This window comes from Nicotiana tabacum, chromosome 20 (assembly GCF_000715075.1).
Source record: "Nicotiana tabacum cultivar K326 chromosome 20, ASM71507v2, whole genome shotgun sequence".
In the NCBI taxonomy this organism is placed as follows: Eukaryota; Viridiplantae; Streptophyta; class Magnoliopsida; order Solanales; family Solanaceae; genus Nicotiana; species Nicotiana tabacum.
Window position 1 is genome coordinate 144,984,854 of NC_134099.1, and position 16,614 is coordinate 145,001,467.

The window sequence follows — 16,614 nt, forward strand, 5'->3', positions numbered from 1 at the left end:
TAGCATTTACATCATATTTTATTTTCTTAATACACCAAAATATAACAAAAGTAAACTTATAGACTTAAGGTGATTAATTTTTCTCTTTACTTAATATTTATGAGAAATGGAGGGATCAAAATAACTAAGATATCTTCTTGCCACTTACATTTTTAACTTCACGTCAACTTCTTTCATACCCGACTTTTTTATCCCTTAATTTGTCTATCATATGATCATTATGTGTTTATTCAAGAGGTAAATTTATCTGCACATAGTTACGTTGTAGATTTTCACTTGCTGTTTGGCCCTGAACATAACGTTGTATTGTGGATCAATTAGTCAAACACACAAGACTCTCTGCTCCTACCCTCCTAAAAACCTCTAGTTTATGGGGTGAAGAAAATCCACAAAAGTAACAGCGGAAAGAAAATTAAAAGGTAGTTTTATATCCACATAAAAGAGATTTTTGCACATTCATAGAGTAGATTATCTTCGAATTCTATCTCAAACTAATTTTGATACATAAATTTATGTCGCTAGCTTGATCCAATATTACCAATACAAACTAATGGCAGCCGGATCCAACTAAAAAATTTCTTTTTATCTTTGCAATGGGTAAAAAATAGAAGTACGATCATAGCATTTGAACCAAAATTTTGCTTCCCAAATATTAAAAGACGCGATTTAAGAGAAAATAAATATGCATCAAACCAATCAGAAGTATATATTTGAGGGATGACACAGGAAAAAACAGTTGCAGAAATAACCAAAGATTTATATGGTAGACATAATCAAATCTAGCAAAAGACGTCTAATTAAATGTATTTAATTAAAACAAAAAATTGAATTTGGGGTTACCTGAACTATGACTGCATAATAATTTCTCTGGCAAACGATCGGTTTTCGGGATGTAAAACCTCATCTGCTTCTTCCCTATATCTAGTTTTTGTAATTTTTTTGCTTTCACCAAATTTGAACAAAACCTCACGTCAAGACTACTCAAGAACAAAGAGAAAAAATATTAAATTTGATAAAAGAAGCCCTGATTGAAGAGAAAACAGCATCTGGAAAAAAAAGAAACCCACAAAAAGAGAATCGAAGCGACCCAAAGTTTGGTGTCTCTTTGCAAGCATTCTTTTTGTTTCCTCTTTGAAAGCGTCGTTCCGTTTATGTGCAGCAGTTTTCTTGTCGTTTTTTAAGTGTTAAAAAAAATTGAATAGGGTATAAAATAAGAGGGTATTAAAGTAATTTAACTTTTTAATTAAGGGTTTCCTGTTTTTAATATATTGTAGATTAGCTCAAGTCGGGTATTACTATCTCTAGGTTTAACCCTTTAATTGGCGCTATCAATTTCTTGAGTTCATTCTGATTCCTTGTTAGCCTAGTTATCCTAGACATAGTCCCTGTCTCAAGTAAAGACTAATTCATAAAGGCATGAATCAGTGTTTGCAACCACTAATTCTATAGTTCTAGCAAGAACTAGGATAAATATCACTAACACATACACATTCAAGCCCTAAAATCAAATACTCACACTAGGGGTTGAGTCACAATCCTAGCTATGGGTTTAGATACTCATGGAATAACAGAAATTAAAGATGAAATGAAGATAAAATTCATAATACTAGATTAAAAGATGAAAATCTAATGTTGAGAGATAATTCTAGTACAAAATTGCCCAAAACGGAATGTACAGTCGTCTCACGTGCTCAGATAATACAAAACATAACCTAAAAATATCAAAAAGATCTATTTATACTAAGCTGAACTTTCCAGACAAAAATACCCATGCGGAGGTTGTGCGGCCGCGTAATTCTGAGCGCGGCTGCATTCTTGCTTTCGCGGCTACGTAATTCTGATCACGGTCCGCGTTCTTCAAATCCCGATCTTGGTTGAGCTGAGTTTCGCAGACCATATAGTTTCAATTGCGGCCCCATGAAGGACTTCTGCGGCCATATAATTTTGACGCGGACCGCGCTTGTCATTTAACCTGAAAATACAACTCTCTGAATTTTCCTTTTGCGGACTGCATATTTCTGATCACGACCACATTGTGGCTTTTGTGGCTGCACAATATTTGCACGGTCCGCATTTCAGATCTCTTGGCCCAGTCTTGATTTTTGTTCAAGTTTTGACTCCTTTATGAGTTGATTATGAATCCTTTTGCTCATTTTGAACAATTCCTGCAAGCAAGCATATTACATTAGTTTCCTAGAATACCTTCACACATTTTTGGCTCAAAACACAAGTAAAAGAGAACAAATAATAGGTTAAAATCCCTATTTATCATTTAACCTGGGACTGGAGAAACAAGTATATAGACTACCTGAAGACAGAGAAGATGCCCCGGATCCCAAAGAATCGAGAGCTCTACGCACGAAGGCGGCGAAGTTTAGCATGTCCGAAGATAACACTCTATTCAGGAGAACATTCGATGGCCCACTCACCATATGCTTGGGACCAGGAGACACCGAATATGTTTTGAGGGAAGTTCACGAAGGCACCTGCAGAAATCATTCGGGAGCAAAATTGTTGGTTTGTAAGATAATCAGAGCCAGCTATTACTGGATCAACATGTAGAAAGATGCAAAGGAGTTTGTGCGCAAATGCGACGTCTGTTAGAGGCACACACTGATGATCCACCAACCCGGGAAGTTACTACACTCAGTCCTGTCACCTTGGCCATTCATGAAATGGGGAATGGACATCTCCGGTCCCCTACCATGGGCACTCGGTAAGGCTCAATTCATACTATTTATGACTGAATATTTCTCTAAATTGGTTGAAGCTCAAGTGTTCGAGAAGGTTCGAGAAAAAGAAGTCATCGACTTTATTTCGGACCACATAATATGCTGATTCGGTATGCCGACCGAGATAGTATAAGATAACGGGAAGCAGTTCATTGGCAGCAAGGTAAGCAAATTTTTCGAAGACCATAAGATGAAGAAGATTTTGTCAACACACTATCACCCTAGTGGGAATGGGCAGGCAGAGTCGAAGAACAAAAAAATCCTTCAAAACCTCAAGAAAAGGTTGGCTGATGCCAAAGGAAAATGGAAAGAATCCTGCTCGAAGTCTTGTGGGCATATCGCACAACCTTTAAATCCAGTATCGGGGCCACTCCGTTTTCACTGGTGCATGGGGCCGAAGCATTAATACTGGTTGATGTGGGTGAACCAAGCCTCAGGTTCCGATATGCAACCAAGGAACCGAATGATGAGGCCATGAGCACGAGCCTATAACTACTGGATGAAATAAGTGAGGTCGCACTAGTACGGCTGGCCGCCTAAAAGCAGCGGATAGAAAGATATTACAACTGAAGGGCCAACCTCCGATATTTCAATATCGGGGACTTGGTGTTAAGGAGGGTAACATAGAACACTAGCAACCCGAACGAAGGGAAGCTAGGACTAAATTAGAAAGTCTCACGTCGAGTCATCAGAATTAACGGTAAAGGCTTGTATAAGCTCGAAGTAGGAAACAGTGCACAACTACCGAATAACTGAAACGTGACCCACTTAAAATGATACTACTGCAAAGGCACGACCTCATTTATTTTCTTTATTACGAAATAGTCTAACACTTGCAGGCAACAACCAAAGGAATGTGTAGATGATTATGTCTGAAAGCGCGCGTTGCACTTTTTTCTCTTGAACCGGTTTTGTCCCAAATGGGTTTTCCGGCAAGGTTTTTAATGAGGCAACAATAAATCGTACTAATTCAGAGTCGAAGAACGGCTTTAAGTCAGATTCAATCGTCGCATCAATAGTATCCAAGTCTACTCGAAGATCGACCTCGAATATTGGGGCCATCACCCCCCGGGTCATGATTTTTGGCAAGGAAGGAAACTCTATGCTCGAACAATCGAGGCTCGGTGGTTAGGATTCATTGTAATGGCCAAACGGTCAAATGAACCGTGCCCGTGTAGGTCACACCAGCTGTAATACGAGTTTTTATACAATCTTGTACATTACGCGCAGAAATGAAAGAAAGTTTCTACCTTGCTAACAAACAATTTTTGCTTCTTAGAAGTATCGAGCCTAAGGGCTATTCCTACCAGGGAACTATCGAGCCCAAGGGCCACCTCTATCCGAGCCTATAGGGCTAACCTCAATCGGGGACTTCCATCCTTGATAAGTTCAGATGGCTCGGGTTATCGAAACCTAGAGGCACAAAACCTATTAGACGGTGTCTGAACCTAAAAGGCTACGTCCACCCTAAAAATGGCACGGAGATATCTGAAACCCGTAATTAAAATATAAGGCCTTCAACAAAATTTCAAACCTGATCAAAGGTTACCCTCAACAAGATTATAGTCTAAAAACATGCAAACAAGCATTTTGGGGAAATCTTCTGGTCATTCCGAGCCCTCACATGTTTCAAACAAAACTTGCATCGAGAACGATTCTTGTTCGGACCTCTAAAAAACAACTTATTACTACATTTTATTCTGTACTAGGGCATTTGAAATCTTTGCAATTGTAAAAAGGATGCTAATGGTAATAGACTTGAAAATTGCCAAAAGGTAAAAAAAACCTTATATAGACATTCCAGAATGTCTTTACAAAGGCCGATAAAAATGGCCTCAACAAAAATGTACAAAATGCAAAGACAAAACAAAATAATCCTAAGGCACTTATGCCTGATCTTCACCAGGACCCGACTCATCACCAGAACCCTTGGGGCCTTCTTCATCTTCGGGTTCATCGGAGCCCTTGGAGCCTTCTTCATCTTCGGGGCCCTCGGAGCCTTCTTCGTCTTCGGGCTTGGCCTCGGCCTCAAACCTCTTTGCCTCCTTGATCTCGGCAGATAGGTCAAAGCCTCGAGCATGAATCACTTCGAAGGTCTCCATCCGAGATAGCCGCCTCACGTACTCGATGGTAGTTTTCAGGTGAGCCTCGGCTACTTCGACATCAGCCCTATACTGGTCCATCATCTCTTCAGCATCAACCTTGGTTGCTTCCGACTTGGACCTTGCTATTTCAAACTCCTTTCCAAGGGCATCCCGTTCAACAACGACTGATCCCAATTAAGCTTAAAGGTCCACATTTTGTCGAGCTCGTGCTTCGGCCTTCTCCTTTGCCACTCGAAGTTGAAACTCTACTGATGCCAGTTGTGCCTGGGCGGTCTCTTTTTCCGAATCCTTCCGGTCCATTTTGTCCTTCCAAATATCGGCCATCTTGGACCTCATTCATCTCAGCTCGGAATTGGTCGATCCGGTCAATCTTCTGCTGAACCTGCGAGGTTTGGTCATTAGTCACCATGGCTAAATCCACATTGCTAACTTCAAAAACCTTTACTTGTTTGACCAAGTCGGCATGCTTTTTTTGAGCCGCATCCAGCTCAGCCTGGAGATTTTTGACGGCCCCTTCGTGTTGCTCGCTGAGAAGCTTATACATGTCTCTTTTCTCGGCAAGCTCCTTGACCTCAATCTCGAGCTGGCCTAAGGTTCTAAAGGCCTAAGTTTAATGGTCTTAGGCAATCCTGCAAAAAGAAAAGAGAGGAAATCAGCATATGACGAAAAAAAGAAGGGGAGCCTAATATTACCTATTCGGGAGGAAGATCTTACCATGAGAACGAGCCTACCATCGGCCCTTCGAGAGTTCGTGCCGTGTGCGCTTAGAATAAAGCATCTGCTGACAAATGCCCTCGATCCATTCCTTGAACCGAGGGATGGCGTTTGGGACTCGAACAACAGCTGCACCATCACTAACATTAGTAAGGAAAAAGGGGATGAACATAGATTAACGTTTAAAGGGAGGTTGTACTTACGAGATACATTCCACTTCTCGTGGAATGACATGAACTCGGGGGGATCAAGTCTTCAGTCTTCACTCAAACGAAGCGTCCCTGCCAGCCCTGGTCCCGATCTTCATCGATACTCGAGAATGGGGCTTTGCTAGTCCGGCGTACGAGCTTATTAGTCCCCCTCGAAAGATTCAGGGACTGTATAGGCGGAGTAGGTGATCGATGGTAAACTGACGGGATTCAGTCGTATTCACGAAGTTTTAAAGGAGGATCATGATCCTCCACAGTGATGGATGGATCTGACCGAGGCATACTTCGTACCTCATACAAAAGTTCAGGATAACCGGGTCCACCGGGCCTAGTGTGAAGGGATAAGTGTAAATACTTAAATACCCCTCCACATGCATAGTAATGGCGTCCTCATGCCTGGGGATTATGACGTCCTTGCCTGCCTAGTTGCAGTCCTTTCAGACTGCGGGAAGGACGTCTTCGGTAATAGAGCATATATACCTTGATACTCCCTCACCCCGGCCCTGCACCGATGAGAGCTTTTCGACCTTAAAGTCATCTGCGACCGAGCACCTCCCGGGGATAAACATTTTCGTGGGAGGCTCGGCAGCCGGTTCATCCGGAGCCGCGCCAGGAGCAGATCTCTCGATGAAGACCACATCGGGAGTGGTCTACTCGATTTAAGTGGTCGGGTGGGAAGAAGAAGAAGCGATTTTTTGGGGAACAGATTTGGAAGTTTTAGCCATTGTTATCTGGAAAAAAAACTTGAAAAATATAAAGAAAGATTGAGAGATGAAAGGTCAAGTGCGCAGATTTGGGTAGAAAATAAGTAAAAACTTGCAATTTATTTAGAAGTCTTGAAGAACGAAGGTAAAAATATGGGAGTATGAAGAAAGGTAGTGATAGGCTAAAAACTCAAAGGTAGAAGCTTGGGCAAAAGGTAAAAAATGAAAGAAGGATGAAGGTATTTATAGAGGGTTCGTGTCGCATTGCTTTCAGGGATGATCTGCCGGTGGCTGACACGTGTTCGAAGTCGTAACGACGCAACTGACGGGACGTTTCAGATTCTTTGTCGTTTCTGTCACGATGTATTGAAGAAGGAATCGAAGTTCATATGTCGTTTCTCATTGCTTCGGTAAACCTACTCTCTAAAAAACGAGGGGATTATCTATATACGGGTAAAACCAAGCCCGTTGGATACTTCGGTTCTCGGTAAAACAAACTGACCAGAAACGTGACCGTAAGGAATCAGAATCGGGGTAAGGAGCCCCTCATATCGAGATTCGAACGAAACACATGCCCTCAGAAGAATCGGGGCCACATCACCCAGGACCGGTTCGAATCCCAAAGTTTTGGAGAGCTCTACTAGACAATCACACATGGCTAGCAAAGGGCCGTGATATCCGCGCCCAACCAGATATCACGGCATAATTCTCGGCCCGCATCAGCAAAGGATCAGTGACTAGCAAGAAGAAGGATTTTTTACCCTTTTTTAGAATTGTACTTAGGGTAAAACTCCTTTACTATATAAAGGGGAGTCTAACTATTCATGAAGGCACATTGTAACATACATATCAAGGCAATATACTCTTATTTTCTCTGTTATTCAAAGTTCTTACTTTTGTTCATCAGTTCTTCATTAGTATGAGCCCGGAATCGGAGGCAGGCATTTCATTCAGCTGTTACTGGGTCCGGGGTCACTCCCCTGAATTGGTTTGGCAATTTATTACGTCCTTTATCTGTTTAATCTAACGTCATTTATCATTTGTATTGAATTAATCTGTATTCCTTAAAGCCACTTATAAATTCAATTGTTATCCGTTTTTGAGGGTAAACAGTAATTTATCGGACATTTTGTATATTTAAACAATGAGTAATAAATTTGATAAATATAATTATAGGTACTGGTAGTTTTTGCCTTGAATTTAAATAACCGATAGAACTAAACCATTAACAACCTACGTACCATCGATCTAGCTCGATGAACTTCAGCCCACAAGTTCCAAGTCAACCGTAGATTAAATTAATTTATTTGATCATTGCGTGCGGAGTTTATTAACTCTCGCATTCCATTTCCTACGCGGTGATCTCTTGCTCACAGTCTTTAATGTTGAAATTGTCCAAGTTCACATGGAAAACTACTTTATTGACTTCCCACTATAACTGAAAATTTAAGACTTCCTAGCTTGAACTTTTCCCACCATGTAGGTTACAGAGGGTATTTGGATTGGCTTTTAAGCTGGTCAAATCAGCTTTTAAGCTCTTTTTAGCTTTTTTCAATGTTTGTCAAAGTCAAAATATACTTAAAATAAGTTAAAAACTGCTTAAAATAAGCCAAAAGCAAATAAGTTGGGCAATCCCAACTTACTGCTTTTTGGCTTAAAAAACTACCTAAAAAGCTACTTTTTTAAGTCAATCCAAATGGCTCTAAGACCAATTCAGAATCTCTTCCATTATATAAAGCTATAGAGACATAATTAGCATCTCATCCTTCTCTAGCAAAATAAAGCAATTAGCACTTCCCGAGTTATTTTTTCCCAAGAACTCGCAAATCTTCATTTTCAAAAGAAAAAGTAGAAAGAAAAGATGGATAGAGTTCTGTGCATGGTTGTTATTGGTGCACTAACCAGCATCTTTGCTACAAGTTACAACAGCCCAAACGATGCACGTAGTTGGGATAACATAGGATTCTGGAAAAACCTTCAGAGTTGGCGACGTCTTGGGTATACTTATTTTACGACTTACTTCTTACATCCCAATTTATGTGATATTATATGGATAGACACGAAGCTTCATTACGAAAAAATTAAAAGACTTTTTAAATGTATGGTCTAAAATAAGTCATACAAATTTATGTGGCGTTAAATCATCTAATTAAGAATAAAATAGGAAGTTTATGTTACTAAACATAAAAAGATGTCATTTTTTTTATGGACTAAACAAAAGAGTATCACATAAATTGGGACAAGGATTATATTCATCTTTGTGTTTCCTTTTAAGCTACAAATGCATGAACTCATCGTGTTTAAATGTTCAGGGGCTTATGATTTTCTTTTTGTTTCAATTGTTAAACAGTATTCAATTTTGCAACCAACCAACATGACGTGCTGCAAGTACCAATAGCCTCATTCGATGCATGTGGTTCACAAAATGCTATAGGCGATCCTATTATGACGGGACCAGCAAATGTCACTCTTGACTCTCCTGGCGATCATTACTATATTTGTACTTTTGGTAGGCACTGTCAAGCTGGACAGAAGTTGGCTATTACAGTCTCCGGCACCAGCACACCAGCAGCTAATCCCCCAAACCCTAGCTCTCCAAGTCCAGTCAGCCCACCTATCCTGCCTTCGCCATCAGCTACTGGACCTTCGGGTTCTACAACTCCTGGTGGGAGCAATGCACCTTCTCCATCATCCTAGACGGCTTTGTTCACCAGTTTCTTCATCAGTTTATGTTCCATTGCGTTGGCCGTTATTCTTTAGAGGATGTTGAACTTCGGATTCATACTTAGCTAATATAACAGTGCAGTAAACCCATGATTGATTTATACATACACTTGTTATTAGCAGCTTGTATTTGTTTCGCTTTGTGTCAGTAGTATACTGTATAAGAGATTTTGCTTGTTGATTAATAAAAGATGTTTTACACAACTTGACATTTTGAGACTCTTAGTTATACCTTTAAAAGAGCTTATTCTACTAACTATGGTTTTATGAAATGTCCTCCCACTTCAAAGGACATTATGATGAATATCTTCATTGAAGTATGGATATTTTATTAGTAGTGTTCTAATCAACCAAAAACTTTCTTCTCTCCTTTAGTTTTCTTCCAAATTATGCTTCTTCTTTACTTTTCTCCATTAATATGTCCCTATTCAATTGACTCGTTCCGTAAAATGATAAAAACTTTGGAATTTTAAGTCAAACCAGTACTTAGATAGACTAATTTTGTATCCGATAGACATTAATGTGTATTTTCTACTAACTAAACATATTGGTATAAGAGTATAGACAGTGCAATTATTGGGTTTTTATTTAATTATATAAAGAGGTGTGAATGGAAAATTGTGGAAAATATTTGGAGGGAAGCGAAGTGTTCCTTTTACTAAGGCACTTTGTCCCTCATCGTAAAATGGAAAGAAATTGGTGCCTTGCACCGTCATCGGCGTTCGCTCGGCTCGGCTTCGACCTCGGCTTCAGCTTCGGGTTGTCAAATTTGTGCATTTTAATTTTGGCGAACAGACACCATTTCAAATGAACATGTATCTAGGCACCTGTTGAAACCCAAATCATTTGATATAAATACAGAGGAATAGCCTCATTTTTCACCACCGAAAATCTGCAAACTCTCACCTCTTTCTTCTGCATTTCTGCATTATTTTCCAAAAATAAAACGTAAGCATTAGTGTGGTTTACTGTCGTTTGTTGAGTTCGGCGAAGTTTTGTAATTTTCATTGGCGGTATTTGTTGTACCGTTATATCCTGGGAGGAATTAATTCAATAACCTTGGGCAATAGTGAGAGGATTAATTCCTTAAGGAAACACAATTTTCTGTTGGGCTCGAAACTTTAATTATATTGTTTCTATTTCTGTTTCTGTTTTCTGTTTTGTTTTGCAAAATTTATTTTCGAACACAGAATTTAACAGTAATTTGATAGAAGAGTGCGGTATTGGTATAGTGTATTATTTTGCAAGAATAGTGCAAAACTATTGCTCATTAATACTAACACTGTTCATAATAGTAAAAGTATCATTAATTAATACTAAAAGTACTATTCACCAATAGAGAGTGTTGTCTACCTCAATGAGGAAAGTTTTCTACACTGAGTATTATTCCCAGTTACTAAAAAAATTTGCGAAAAAATAGCGTCGGAAGAAGGGACGATTAAGATTGACAAGTTTTATGGCAAAGAATTTTGGATTCTGAAAAATATAAATAGAGGATTACATGTACTAGAAAAGGTACACTTACTTCTAACAGGAGTAAAACCAAAGAATACGGCCAAAGCAGATTGGGATCACTTAGATCAGTAAGCGCTTTGTGTGATTAGTTAATGCTTACACGAAATACAACGTTCAATATCATTAACGAGAAGACCACTAAAAGCCTAGTGAAGGCGTTATCAAATATGTACGAGAAGTCATTTGCTTAAAATAAAGTCTTTTTGATGCGATGGTTGTTCAACTTGAAGATGGTAGAAGGCAAATCTAGTACGGTACATATCAATGAGTTTAATATAATATTAACTCAGTTGAGTTCTGTTATTTAATGATGAAGTAAGGACACTGATTCTACTATCATCTCTATTGGAGAGTTAGTGTGCAATAGTAAATACAGTTAGCAGTTTATCGGAATATATTAAACTCAAATTGGATGATATAATAAACTTGGTTGCCGAAGAGAATCAAATGATTCTCCATGATCTACTTTCAATACCAAAAGCAGGGGGAAGCATCCAAAGAGAATAGAGTCATGGTTGTGGCAGATCAAAGTCATGGAGAAGAGGATAATCTAAGAATCGGAAAGACATTACTTGTTGGGATTATAATAAAAAGAGTCACTAAAGTAGTTATTGTAAATAATCAAAGAAGAAAAAGAAAAACGATCAATACAAAGATGATAATTCAGCAAATGTAATTGCTGAACACGATGGTGATGCACCAACTTTTTGTGCAGACAATCCAGTCGAACCTTTGATTCTAGACTCAAATACATCTTTTCACTCTACACCATGAAAAAATTATTGCATAACTATGTCGATTTAAAATTTAGAAAGGTTTATCTAGCATATGACGAATCTATGGATATAGTCGGAAAAGGTGAAATCTATATAAAGACTTCACAATGGACGCTATGAAAATTGCAAAATGTCATACATGTTCCTGGCCTTTAAGAAATATGATATCCATGGGTCAAATTGACAATAAAGGATATACAACAGAATTCGGTAATGGATTATGGAAGATAACCAAAGAAAATTTATTTGTGGCGCGAGGCTCTAAGAAAGAAACACTATGTGCTACTACAATACAGAGAGATACTATAGTAGCAGTTGACCATGATCGCGACTCAACATTATGGCATCGGAGGCTCAGACAATTGAGTGAGAATGGAATGAAGTTGTTGGCATCCAAATAAAAATTGCCAAACCTCAAACATGATTAATTAAGTTTGTGTGACGGTTGCATTTACAGGAAACAAAAGAGAGTTAGTTTCTCAAAGGTGGGAATGACACCAAAGAAAGAAAAGTTAGAAGTAGTGCATACGACTATGTGGGGATCAGCTCATGCAAATTCTCTTGGAAGCTTAGGCTATTATGTTACCTTTATTGATGATTCCACGAGAAAGGTATGAGTTTATTTTTTAAAAATAAATCTAATATGTTTGTTACCTTTAAGAGATGGAAAGCTAAAATTTAAAATCAAACGAGCCTACAGATAAATTGTCTGACACTGGAGAAGAGTATGTTATTCAAGATTTCAAAGCATTTTACTCTGAGAAAGGGATCAGAATGAACAAGACAGTTCTTGGAATTGTGGAACAAAATGACATAGCTGAGAGGAAGAAAAGAATCCTGAATGAACGAGCAAAAAGTATGAAAATACATTCTGAATTGCCGAAATATTTTTGGACAGAAGCTGTTCACACTTCAGCTTACCTCATTAACAAGGGAGCTTCCGTATGCTTATATGTATATAAACCCTAAAGATGGAGATAAGCTTGATCCTAAAGTCAAAAAAAATTATTTATTGGATATGGTGATGATAATATTGGTTATCGATTTTGGGATGATCGAAATAGAAAGATCATAATTTACATTCAATAAAAATGTGATGTACAAGGATAAGCTTGGAATAGAACCAATCAACACCGGCAGACAAATATCTGAAATAGTTGAGATGGAAGAAATCTCAAAAAATAAAGTAGCTGGAGGGATTAGAACTGACACTGATACAGAACCAGAAGTCAAATCTGGATCAGAACTAAAACAAGAACCAGAGATAGAGTCAGAACTAGATATGAGGCTGGAACTGGAATCAAATTCAGGATAAGTTATTCCTGAACCTATATTAAGAAGACCCAAGAAAGTCACTAATGTTCCACGTATGTTATCTCCCTCTCCATATTATTTACTTTTGACTGATGCTGAATAATCAGAGCATTTTGTTGAAGCAAAGTAGGTCACTCTATAAGTGGAAGCTAATCATGAAAGAAGAGATGAATTCTCTTCAAAAGAATAAAGCATGGATAATTACGGAGTTACCAAAAGGAAAGAAGGCATTACATAACAAGTAGGTATACAGGGTCAAAAAAGCGCATAATGGTAAGAAGAGATACAAAGTACGATTAGCAGTAAATGGCTTTCAGCAAAATAAAGGAATTAACTACACCGAGATCTTCTCTCCTATAGTCAAATTAACTACTATCACGTTGGTGTTAAGCAGCTATAGAAATTCAAATTCGGAGCAATTAAATATTAAAATTGCATTCTTGCATGGTGACCTTGACAAAGATATTTACATGAAGCAACCTGAAGGTTTTCAAATTTCCGGTAAAGAAAACCTTGTGTAAGTTGAAACAGAATTTTTACGGTTTGAAACAAGCTCCGTGACAATGGTACAAAAAATTTCATGGATTCATGCATAATAATGGGTTCACGAGACCAACCCGACCACCGAACCAAAGCTCTACCGATGACTTATATAGCAGCTTAATAATGATCAGCGTACTAATGAATAGGGGTGACAAATTGTCGGGTCAGGTCGAATATGGGCGGGTTGAAAATGGATAATGCAAAAACGGATAAATTATCCGATCGGATTTATGATCACTTTTGGAAGAATTCCTAGTCTCCTAAACTTGAGAAACCCCCAATTTTAGGTTTTACAAATGTAAAAGTTAAACACATTAGTCATCCATTGGTTATCAATTTTCTAGGTGGATAATATGGTTCTTATCCATATCTGACATGTTTTTAAATAGTTCATTATCAAACTCATTTTTTAATGGATAATATGGGTGAATAACTATTTTCTTTTAACTATTTTGCTACCACTACTAATGAATATAGTACAGTTTTTACAGAATATTTTAGCCATTCTGATTTCGGTCTTATCAACAGTTAAATCTCATAAATCATGAAATAAAGAAAAGGGTACATCGTAAGTGAAAGAAGAATGAAATTTAAATAACAAAATTTATTGATTACATGGTTGGCAGCCTGAAATACGAACAAAATCAAGGTGAAAGGTGAGGATCATCAGCAACAATGGGCTCAACATCAACTTGGTTATCATTAACTTTAACATAATCATCAGCATTAATTTGATCAAGCACAAGGATTAAACCCATGGCAAAGGCAGCATCAAAACCAGGCTTGACATTTAAAGAGAAAACGTCTTTGCCAAGCACCAAATTATCACAATTAATGTCCACTTTACGTCCAATTTCAGCAACACATTCTTTCTCTGCATTGAAGAAAGTGCAACTCCTTTGTTCAAATGACCCTTCAATCTGGTATTCTTCCACTGGATTATTGTTGTACACTTCCACTGTCACAATTGATCTTCCTATCATTGAGGATCTTAGTACACTGAATATTGGCTTTTGCCCCTCCATTCGTTCTGCTAAGTAGCCATCCCACCTATGATGCAGACTTGGTCTCTATTCCAATTTTCGAGTAATCAAAGATTAGATTTACAACAGTGTAAAAATTCTTTATTATCATAGTGCTTTTATAAATTCGAGGAAGGGGAGCCTTTGTAAAGTTGTTGTCATGTGACCCAGGAAAGTTGTTGTCATATAACCCAGGAGGTCACGGGTTCTAGTCGTGGAAACAACCTCTTGCAGAAATGCAGGGTAAGACTACGTACAATGATAGACGCTTGCGGCCCGGCCCTTCACCGACCTCGCGCATAGCGAGAGCTTAGTGCACCGACTTGCCCTCTATCATAGTGGTTTAATATGTGACATCAAGTTAATTACCATTTTTATTAGGTTACCGATTAGGTGTAATATGAATAATCTGATTATGTTCATATTTTTTTCATGTTAGTGCATGCTTAATTACCTCTTAAAACAAATATGTAACAGCAATTTAGGGGTGAGTCAACTTACCAGGGTTAATATATGATATTTACTGTAAGAATTCAAATGCAAAATAATAGTATAACAATACATTTTGGACAACGACCGAAACTTGTCTTGGTCCGCTTCCTAAGCATCAAAATTTGTGAAAATGAGCTTAAAATTCCGAAATTAGGCATTAAACACCCATGTCATACGTCTTTCTTTGCTATCGCAATCACCACTTCGCGATCGTGGTTCACAAAATATCCAACATAATTTTATCCTTCGCGATCGCGATCAAGCATTTTTGCTCAAATTTACAACTAAGAGCACTTATTTCAAACTTTTAATGGAAAATAAAATTATTTCATTTTGAATAGTTCAAGGGCAAAAACTTTTACCCTTGTTCTGGAGCAACCCTTAGTAAGGTCTTGGTTGAGAGAGTCGAGAGTCTGTCGGAAACAACATTTCTATCTTCTTAAGCAAAGGGTAAGGTCAGCAAAAAACACACTACCTTCCCAAACCTTATACTAGTTCAAAACTTATAAATTTATTTGAAATCCCATATGCAATTCATGTCAGACACCTAGGTAACAATTGATTAAAAATTATAGGTTTGTTGTTGTTGTTGAGCTACTTGGTTGAGAGTGAAAATATTTTACTGGTAAAATATGAAAAGAACGAAAAAGTTATCCTATTTTCGAATAATTCAAGAGCATTTTTGGCCCTTTACCATTGGTTTAAAAGTATGGAAACTTGAGAATTTAGTATTACCTTTCGTCGAACAGTGAAAAGGCATCGACCAGAGGCATCCATTAGAACGAGCTCGCCTTGGTTACTGGAGTCGGGGCCATAGGTATCAACTCGGAAGACGAGTTGGCCTTTACTGTCATACGCATTGAAGCCATCACTACTGAAGAAAAGAGATGTTTTGAGAACAGTGAAATTAGTCTCTTCTTTGTACACAAATGCTTCTTCTACAATTGCAGCGACTTTACCCTTCATTTCAGCTTTTGTTTTACGCAAGAAAAGAGATGAAATTCATGGACTGAAAGCAGTAAAAAGTAGAGATAGAGAGAGAGAGGAGAACTATGGGAGGAAACTATGAGGCTGAAGATTGAGTATTTAATATCTCTGTTTCACTGTTTCTGTACTATTTTGATCTCTAAAGTAAACACTATTTTGATTCGATTGCGTTTAGCCAAAAAAAAAAAAGGTACGTGGTCCTGACTCTTGATTCAGCTAGCGTTGGAATAAAAATTTGGTTGAAAATTTTAAAAAGAAATGTATTATTAAAAAATAATTTTTGAAAGTTGAAATTATGTTTGGACATGCATTAAATTTGAAAAAAAAATCAATTTTTTTTAAAACCTGATCATATTCTATAAAGAAACAATATTTCCAAAATTTGTTTTGAAAAAATATATATCCAAAATCTATGGTCAAACTGGTGGTTAATGTTTTGAGTTCTTTGAAATTAAGGGTTACAAACTTAATATTAATGGTGTGATATGTTTCATATGCCTATCTATGACATAAGTAAAAGAATAGTAGTAAGTACAATTGAACAATATTTAGAACTATGTATAAGATCTTATTCATGCATCAATCAACTGTCGGATCTGTAGGCATTCGAAATTGATTACATTTCAGATTCACTAGTAATTTATGTGCATATGACATATCATAACAAAATTAAATCAACCGAATGGTAGCTAATTTTCTTCTATATTACTACTATTATAATAGCTTTTCAAAGTAAATACTCTTTTCGTTCTAATTTATGTAACAGTTTTTGACTGA

General features: G+C 37.6%; 1 protein-coding gene and 1 pseudogene across 1 annotated transcript; one reads left to right on the plus strand and one right to left on the minus strand.

Annotated features, from left to right (window-relative positions):
- Positions 1–8,244: 8,244 nt before the first annotated feature.
- Positions 8,245–9,372, plus strand: LOC107780129 (uncharacterized; annotated as a pseudogene).
- Positions 9,373–13,905: 4,533 nt separating this feature from the next.
- LOC107780128 (protein LURP-one-related 5) lies at positions 13,906–15,947 on the minus strand. The gene is made up of 2 exons (XM_016600649.2): positions 15,586–15,947; positions 13,906–14,406 (listed from the first exon to the last, which is right to left on the minus strand). The coding sequence occupies exons 1-2, from the start codon at positions 15,814–15,816 to the stop codon at positions 13,981–13,983; spliced, it is 657 nt and encodes a 218-aa protein (XP_016456135.1). The 5' UTR covers positions 15,817–15,947; the 3' UTR covers positions 13,906–13,980.
- Positions 15,948–16,614: the final 667 nt, after the last annotated feature.